Source organism: Poecilia latipinna, unplaced genomic scaffold (genome assembly GCF_001443285.1).
Source record: "Poecilia latipinna isolate Pla-1442-1.1 unplaced genomic scaffold, P_latipinna-1.0 Scaffold261, whole genome shotgun sequence".
NCBI classification, from domain to species: Eukaryota; Metazoa; Chordata; class Actinopteri; order Cyprinodontiformes; family Poeciliidae; genus Poecilia; species Poecilia latipinna.
Window position 1 is genome coordinate 122152 of NW_015112877.1, and position 8756 is coordinate 130907.

General features: G+C 42.2%; 1 protein-coding gene across 1 annotated transcript; it reads left to right on the forward strand.

Annotated features, from left to right (window-relative positions):
* The first annotated feature begins 100 nt into the window (after positions 1-100).
* Positions 101-7884, forward strand: LOC106947901 (coagulation factor XIII A chain-like). The gene is made up of 17 exons (XM_015033207.1): positions 101-326; positions 414-516; positions 590-766; positions 1602-1850; positions 2095-2213; positions 2289-2396; positions 2535-2709; positions 3340-3478; positions 3671-3774; positions 3851-3939; positions 4016-4169; positions 4584-4693; positions 5450-5618; positions 5700-5854; positions 5939-6075; positions 6144-6249; positions 7303-7884. The coding sequence occupies exons 1-17, from the start codon at positions 297-299 to the stop codon at positions 7336-7338; spliced, it is 2160 nt and encodes a 719-aa protein (XP_014888693.1). The 5' UTR covers positions 101-296; the 3' UTR covers positions 7339-7884.
* Positions 7885-8756: the final 872 nt, after the last annotated feature.

Sequence of the window (8756 nt, forward strand, 5' to 3'; positions counted from 1 at the left end):
TGTAGTTTTTAATATTTCATTTAAAATTGGAACCAAAGTGAGGAAAACAAACTGCTGGACTGAAAGGAGCGGGAATCACCATGGCAACCAGTGACTCAGCGTTTTTGAGAGCCAGTTCTAGCATTTTCTGCTAGCTTATTCTTTCGTCTAGTTTTTAGGTTTTCAGTAATGATATTTGTCTTTTGAAGACAACACGCTTCCACATTTAAAAAGTATTCAATGTTTGATAACATCTCAGATATTTCCTCTTTTTAAGCTTTTTTATTGGATGTGATTTCACACGAAGAATTTTCACGATGAAAAAAAGTTTTCGCTACACGAGTCGGGTAAACATCCCAACATGAACATTATTATCATTATTATTATAAGTTAAACAACATGAAGTTCATCAAGCGTTTCTGTTTCTCCTTTAGGTGCCGAATAAAAACCTTCACATTGATCATGATGATTTCCGTGAGTTCGAGCCTTTCGACGGAGAAACCGATCTCATTCCAAGATCGGCGCAACCTGGAGTTGGTATGATTCGTTTTCCAATGATTCATTGCTGCCAGAACGAGCTGAATCACTAAAAACAAAATGTCTGTGTCAGACGCACTGTTGGTGGTGGGCGTCGACATGCGGAAGGACGTCAATGCGGCGCACCACTACACCGGCGAGTACATGACCAACCTGCTGGTGGTGCGCCGCGGCCAGCAGTTCATCATCGACGTCTCCTTCAGCCGACCGGTGACGCCACAGGACGACTTCCAGCTGGAGTTCCTGATTGGTGAGTTTCAGATCTGATCTTTGCTCTGATTGGTTGGTTTCCTTGTGTACAAAGTATCTGCTAGCTTTGCCAGAAGAGTTACGGAGGTTTCATTGAGTCGTCGGTCATTGTCTTTGGCCTCGTCTTCTTTTCTTTGCTAGAGAACAGCAACATGTGTTTTGCTGCCTTAAGAACCGACTTCACTCTTTGGTTCAGTTAATCCAGCTTCAGGTTAAAAGTGTTCACATCCAACAGGAGGACAAAGAGACCAATGTGTTCACTGCAAGTCTTTTAGTACCCAGACTCTTATTTTGAAGAGACAACCATCAACATATAACTGCAATATTAGTAATGCAGGTCCAAGACCAGATGGTTTCATCCACAAGCTGACTGCCTGATAACCAGATTGCTAATCCCAGTTTAGCTGCTTTACAGGCCGCAACTGTTTTATAAAAAATCTCTGCACATGGAGAAATCTCACAGAGTTCATGCAAAAATGTCTTTTTTATTAAAAGTCCTTACAGCGTATATTCAGTGGCACAAACATTCATCCCTCCTTTCCCAAACGGAGGATCAGTTTACGATCTACTGTAAAATCAGAAACATTGAACACAGTGTCACATGGGAAAGTCACGTTGTATTGACTTTCTGACACTAAAAACATTAAGACTGTGGAGTGGAAGACGATATCAGCGTTACCAAACAACATTCTCCAGTACTCCGACATTAAAGACGAGTCATGTTGATTGAACTCAGTGCTAGAAGAATCGAGCCTGCTAGGCGAGGACGGTCCTATCATTTTGTTCAGAACGTTTCTTTTCCTGAGTCTCATGTGAATTGTATTTCTGTCCTCCAGGCACCGACCCGGCGGCCAACAAGGAGTCCCTGGTGGTGGTGAACTTCGGTAACCATTCTGGTGCGGCCTGGGCCGGTCAGATTGTTGAAGCTAGAGATACGGTCGTTTCCCTCGGTGTCACGGCGAGCTCCAAGGCCATCGTGGGCTTGTACCGGATGTACGTGGCTGTCGCCATGGGAAACGGGATGCAGCGGACCGAGAAGGACCCCAACACCAACTTTTACCTGCTGTTCAACCCTTGGAATCCAGGTACACCAAAATGATGAGCTTACTGTGGGAATTCCTGTTTCCAAAGGTTGAAAGCTTCGTCAACTTCAACATCTGATAGCAAACCTGAAGAAAATAGTTTATTTATTTTAATTTCTCTCTTCATTTTATATTTCCCACAATTATTTGAAGCAACTTCTAGTTTTCTGAGTAAAGTTACTAAACAGCAACATCTGCGTGGAGTTTGACTAGGCCACTGTGAGTTGGTTTCTGATCATGTTTGCAGATGATGATGTTTTCTACCCGGATGATGCCGGACGCTCTGAGTACGTTCTGAACTCAACTGGTCTGATTTATATGGGAACACCGGACCAAGTGACTGAGCGAGGCTGGGTTTACGGACAGGTAGTCCGCCGTATGAACCAGCAGAGCACAGATCCGCCCCAATCTGCCGTTAACGTTCGGAGTTTCTTGTTGCAGTTTGAGGAAGGCATTCTGGACGCCTGTATTTACATCATGGACGCCTGCCGGATGTCGATTCATAACCGTGGTGACGTTGTGAAAATGGTTCGCACTGCATCTGCTTTGGTGAGACCATTCAGTGTTTGATTCTTCATCAGGTTTTATTTACACCAACAACTTCATTCAGAATCCACAAAACAAGCATTAAATGTAGTTTTTTGTTGGTTTTCTGTCTCCACCTGTAAACTGACCTTTGACCTCTAGATCAACTCCCAGGACGACAACGGAGTGTTGATTGGGAACTGGAGCGATGACTTCTCCATGGGGACGCCGCCAACGACCTGGACAGGAAGCGCCAGCATCCTGCAGAAGTACCACACCTCAGGAGCGCCGGTGTCGTTTGCTCAGTGCTGGGTGTACGCCGGCGTCCTCAACACCTGTAAGACGCACTGTAAAAACCTGAACCAAATAAAACACTTTTATGGCCAGAATTTCATTTGTTGTTCCAGATTTCAGTCAAAATTAGTTTTAGAGCTGTAACATTGCCTAAATAAATAAATGTTATTATGGGTAATATTATCTGGTAATAGCTAAAATTTGAATAAAATTTTTATAGCTGCAAAGTTTGCTAAATGAGAAAAACAATCAAAAGCCTCTGATTAAGCAAAAGTTTTAGCTAAGTAGCATTTAGCTAAAGATAAAAGACTAACAGTCATGAGTTTAATAGCTGGAACGTTTGCTAAATGTAAAAACCTGACATTTAAAAAGTACTAACTAGATGTTTGCAAAAGCAAGAGGTGACAGGATTAATACATGAAACGTTAGCTGAACGGGTAAAAGAGTTGGAGTATTTCCAAAAAATAGAGTTTGTTGGTTAAGTGTAAAAGTGTCTCAAAGGATTTACTAAAATGTTAAAATGAGATTAGCAGCTTATGATGCTGCTGAAATTAGAAGATAGAATACAATATGGACAAAAACAGTTTATATTTCTTGTCTATTATCTGAGTTCTTATCTGGTGAATGTGTTAAAGTTTGAATATTTGATGCTAAACGGTTTGTCTGTCTGCAGTCCTGCGATGCCTTGGGATCCCATCAAGAGTCGTCACCAACTTCAACTCAGCCCACGACAACACGGGCAACCTGAAGACCGAACTCATCTTCAAGCCGGACGGCACGCCTGACAGACACAAGACCCAGGACTCTATCTGGTTGGTCCAAACGCTCCGCACGACACCATGGAACAAGCTTAACTTTTGTTTAGGGTTTTTAAACCTTTTGGGTTGTCAGCAACCGCCATGGCCGTCAATGACCATTGACCATGACCAACGACCAGTTTATGGTTATTGGCCATAAACTGTCATTTATGGCCAACGACAGTCACTGAGTTGGTTTCTGTGCAGGAACTACCACTGTTGGAACGAGGCGTTCATGAAGCGAGTCGATCTTCCACCAAAGTACTCCGGATGGCAGGTGGTGGATGCGACTCCGCAGGAGACCAAAGACGGTGAGGCAGAACAACAGAAACATCCCAAACCCACAGGAAGCACCGATTAACCCAACCGTGTCTCGCTGTGTTCCAGGATATTTCCGTTGCGGTCCAGCGCCTGTCATTGCCATCAGGGACGGTGAGCTGTGTCACCCCTTCGACTGTGGCTTCGTCTTCGCTGAGGTTAGACTGGAAGGAGATCAACATTAAACCTGAGTTATCAGATAAATCAGTCAAGTGATAGCTGACTGTCCTCCAGGTGAACAGTGACCTGATCCACATGAAGAGTGACAAGTATGGCAATATGACTCCATTCAAGGTGGACACGACTTATGTTGGAAAGCTCATTTACACCAAGTCACTGAGCGGTTGGGGACCTGAGGACATCACAGGGACCTATAAGCATCCAGAAGGTCATTTTAACCTGTCATTCACGGACCCAAATTTGGGTCCTCTCGTGACAGGGGTGTCAAACTCCAGTCCTCAAGGGCCGCTGTCCTGCAACTTTTAGATGTGCCTCCGCTGTCCTGCAACTTTTAGATGTGCCTCTGCTGCACCACACCTGAAAAGAATAATTAGGTCATTAGCAAGGCTCAGGAGAACCGATCTACACAGGGAGGAGGTAATTAAGCCATTTCATTCCACTGTTTTTTACCTGTGGCACATCTAAACACTGCAGGACAGCGGCCCTTGAGGACTGGAGTTTGACACCCCTGTCATTGTGAATGACAACCTGTGAATGACAGGTTAAACAGCTTTATATGTCATGCGGTCAAAGTTACCAGGATTAGCACAGGAAGGTGAATGGAAAAAATCTGAATCTACAGGAAGTCCGGCAGATCAGCAGACCATGGCTCTGGCTGAGCAGTACGGATGTTCAAGAGACAGATCCAACTTCCCTGCTTCCAAGCTGTCCATCCAGATTTCAGCTCAGGCGGTAAGGAAACCATCCGTCCATCCGTCCATCCATCCGTCCGTCCGTCCATCCATCCGTCCATCCATCCGTCCATCCGTCCATCCATCCGTCCGTCCGTCCATCCATCCATCCTGAGAGATAAGGCTTTGAGTTGTACGACATCACAGATACAACTTGCCAAGGGTAGTGCGACGTAATTACTATAATACGGGAAACTTAAGGGAGATACTGGAGCACGGCAGGAAAGAGAAGTAAAACATGGTAGTTTTTTGGCCAAAACAGGAGATTTGACAGGTATGAACTGGTTCCTGTCAGCATGAAGAACCAGTGGCTCTACTCTGAGTCCGTTCTGGATGGCTGAGCGTCTGTCTTTAAGGGAGAGTCCAGACACTCTCATTTCAGGTGCTTTTATCCATCACCTCGTTCCTTCAGTCTGTACCCAAATCTCATGACCTTAGATGAGGGTAGGAACATAAACTGACCGGTAAATCAAAAACTTCACCTTTTGACCACGAGAGACCCGGGCGTGTCAAGTCTACCAATGGTCTACATACTAGTGAGTTTGATGGGTTAGTTGAGTTGTCAACCCCGTTTCATCACCACCAGGCCATTATCAGCTCGGTGTTGCATACAAACCAGTTCAGTGTGAACGCTGTTTCCTGCCGAGGGGTTTTCTGTGTAGCACTCAGTATCTGAAGGCAGTCGTGTCCAGCAGACCTCAACAGACCAAAGTACAACAGAGGACCTTAACTCTATGCCTCTTCCCCATCTGTCCAGGGCTATGTGGGCGAGCCTCTGAGGGTTTCAGTGACTTTTTACAACCAAAGTGAGGCGATGAAATTGGTGAAAGTTCACATGGAGATCAGCCCCACCTACTACACCGGCGTGGTCGCATCAGATCCACTGAAAGTTGAGGACTTCAGGCTTCGTCTGGACGCCTTCCAGAGTGAGTGGCTTTGGCTTCAGATCTCTGGGATTAAAGAGGGATTCCCAGGACATTTTGGATATGTCTGTGTTTCTGTTGCAGGTAGCATTAAGATGTTTGAGCTTTCGCCTCAGGAGTACATCTCTTATCTGGGCTCTAACAGCAGCCTGGAGGTCACTGTGACCGGACAAACTGACGATGTGGAGGTGTCAGAGGTCAAGACCATCGCCCTGAAGCTTCCACCGCTGAACATAACAGTAAAACCCAGACTGAACATCCATGAAACCTTCAATAGTCTGAAGATTTCACACTGATTTGTTGATGTGTGTACCTGTACCCAGCTGAGTGGGCAGCCTCAGGTGAATCGTGACATATACGTCATGGTTTCCTTCACCAACACCATGGGCTTCCCCCTCACCGGTGCCAAGCTGGCCATGGAGGGAGCCGGACTGCTGGAGACTCAGGTCTACAACTACAGGTAAACCCGGTTCACCTGCCTCACCTGCAGCTTCCTCTGCTTTATACTTAAAACATGTTTTCTGTCAGGACGATTCCTTCTATGGGCCAAATATCCCGCAAGGTCGGGTTCAGACCGACGAAGCCGGGACTCCAGACTCTCCTGGTGGTGCTGGACTGCGACAACCTGCCCGATGTAAATACCACAACGGGTCGCTCAAAGTCAAACTTCAAGATTAACTTAAAAGCCAAATGAGGTTAAAAAGATTAGCCTGTAGAATGTTCTTTGCTACAACTGAGGTAAAAGTATTTAAAGATAAAATGTAGCAAATAAAATATTAGCCAAAATTTAAAACAACCAAAGATTATGGGGTTTTGCCAAACTATTAGCAATAAACTGTAGCGAAACTGAAAAAGTGACCTATTATGGATTTATTAGCTAAAATTATTTATTGTCATCATTAACTTAAAAAAGGAAAAATTAAGTAGATAAGAACTTACATTTTTATTAGAGTAAGCTGCAGCTGAAAGTTGATGCGCCGGCATTTGGTGAAATAGATTTAGCATCCCACACATTAGCTAAACGTTAGCTAAATGGTTAAAAATGTTCAGAATTTCTCAGTTTAGAAAAAAAATAAGTAGAAATGAAATATTAAACTTAAACTGTTTAGTTTTGTGTAGTTATAGGTTAAAACTACATTAATTTATCTCAAGATTTATCAGTTTACAGCAATAAATGTTAGCTAAGCATTAGCTAAAGTGGTTACTGCTTGCTAAGTCATTAGCATTAGTGTACTAAATGTGCAAAAGTCAAATAATAACAGCTTAAGATACTGTAGCTCAATATTAAAAAGACTTTTTTTTAAATTAGCTAAAATATTAGCTAAAAATTATAATTGTCAAATTAACCTAGCTACCAAAAACATAGCAAAGCTAAAGCGTTTTATAAATTAAAATTTGTTTTTATGAGGCTAAAATGTACAATGAATTTGGTAAATCCAACAATCTTTTATCAAAAGTCTAAAATATTTGCTACAACCTGAGGAAAATGTTGAGATGTATCTGATGAAGTTTTAACTACGAAAGGAAAATAAAACGTTTTTATTTCTGCTAAGTGTCTTGAGAAAAAACTTATCTGTACATTATAAACACCAACTGGAGATTTTACTTTAAATTTGACATTAAAACCTTAAACAACAGGTTGTTGTAACATTAGCATTTTGATACTAATAACTGTGTTTCCTTTTAGATGACGGCAATGGTGGAAGTCAAGGTCGTGCCGTGACCTTTGACCTTTCATCCAGTGAGAAAAAGCAACAAATTCTACAAGTTACATTCATCATGATAATTTTTCTGTCGTGAAATCATTTGAAATTGTTCTTAAAATCAACAAAATGCGTAAATCAAACTTCATATTGAGGATCAGTGTTTCCAGTATCAGGTAATCCATCAGCTATAATCGCTCTGTGAAGACACAAAAACATAAACCTGAAAGATTAATTTAGTAGTTAAATGAAAGAAGCTTCAGATGGAAAATTGTGTAAATTTGTTCTGTAATTTAATCTTTAGCTCATTTTAATGACATTTAAAATTAAAATAATTAAAATTCCCATTTTTGTCTTTAATTTCAGAGAAAATTTGACCAACGCAGCCAATTTCTGATTAGTTACTGATTTATTTTGGGCCTGTTTCAAACCGTTAGACACAATTTGTTCCTGTCTGTCTGGAAACTGAACCTGTGCATGAAGTTTTACGATCCTTGACCAAATCAAATGTGGTTTTATCCTTTTTTCTGTTTTCATAACAATAATGACACTGTGTACTAACAAATAAAGTATTTCAAAAGCACTGAATGTCACTGATCTTTAGCATTTATTGGATTTTGCTTAGAAACATTTTAAACGAGAGAATTAAGTTACTGCAGTGGTCTAGTCAAAGGGTCTGCAACAATCTTTAAAAGCTATACTAGCCTTCAGAACAGCTACATAAAACTTCTTTAGTGCAACAAATGTTACATGGCCTTAAAAAAACAACTTAAAAGTATTGATCTACTTCAGGATATTTGTTGAAACCCATTTTATTTCTGTTTTAGGATTTTAAATAAAGAAAAATATAAAACTTGCTCAAAAAGCAGGATGTTGAATATACAAAATGAAAATGGCAAGAAAAAACACAATTTACAATTTAATGACAAGGAAATAGATCTAAACCAACATCACTGGTATTTTAATTCATTCTATCGTGGAAAATCAGTTTATTACATCAAAACGACTAAACCAGTAGGTGACCTTTGACCCGTTTCTGCTGATTGTTTTTTAACTATGGAGGCGGATCAGGAAGCTGCAGTAAGGTCAGTCGGCCACTAGAGGGAGGCAGCGGTCTTCCCCTCCCAGTAACCTCCAGTCCGGTAAACTCCAGACTCATTTGTTGTTTGGTTTCTCCTGATCATCAGCAGCTTCTCATGTCTTTCCATCCGAGCAGCCATCTTGACTCCAGTTTGGACCTGCTGGTCCAGAACCGAAGTTTGATGTCAAACTCAAAACCACCGAAACATCCCGAAACAAGCCGAAACAAGCCGAAACATCCCGAAACAAGCCGAAACATCGGCGTTTTTCTCGAGTTTCTGTCTGTCTGCCTTACTGTGCGAGTTTTAGTCGGCGCCCCCCCCCCCCCCACCCCCTCCCCCCCCCCCCCCCCCACCCA

Bases quoted from the DNA above. Each gene is read 5' to 3' on its own strand.
- LOC106947901 (XM_015033207.1), top strand. From the start codon at position 297: ATGAAAAAAAGTTTTCGCTACACGAGTCGG. The intron at 2,214-2,288 runs GTAGTCCGCCGT...TTCTTGTTGCAG, and splicing joins GAGGCTGGGTTTACGGACAG to TTTGAGGAAGGCATTCTGGA. The intron at 5,855-5,938 runs GTAAAACCCAGA...ACCTGTACCCAG, and splicing joins TTCCACCGCTGAACATAACA to CTGAGTGGGCAGCCTCAGGT.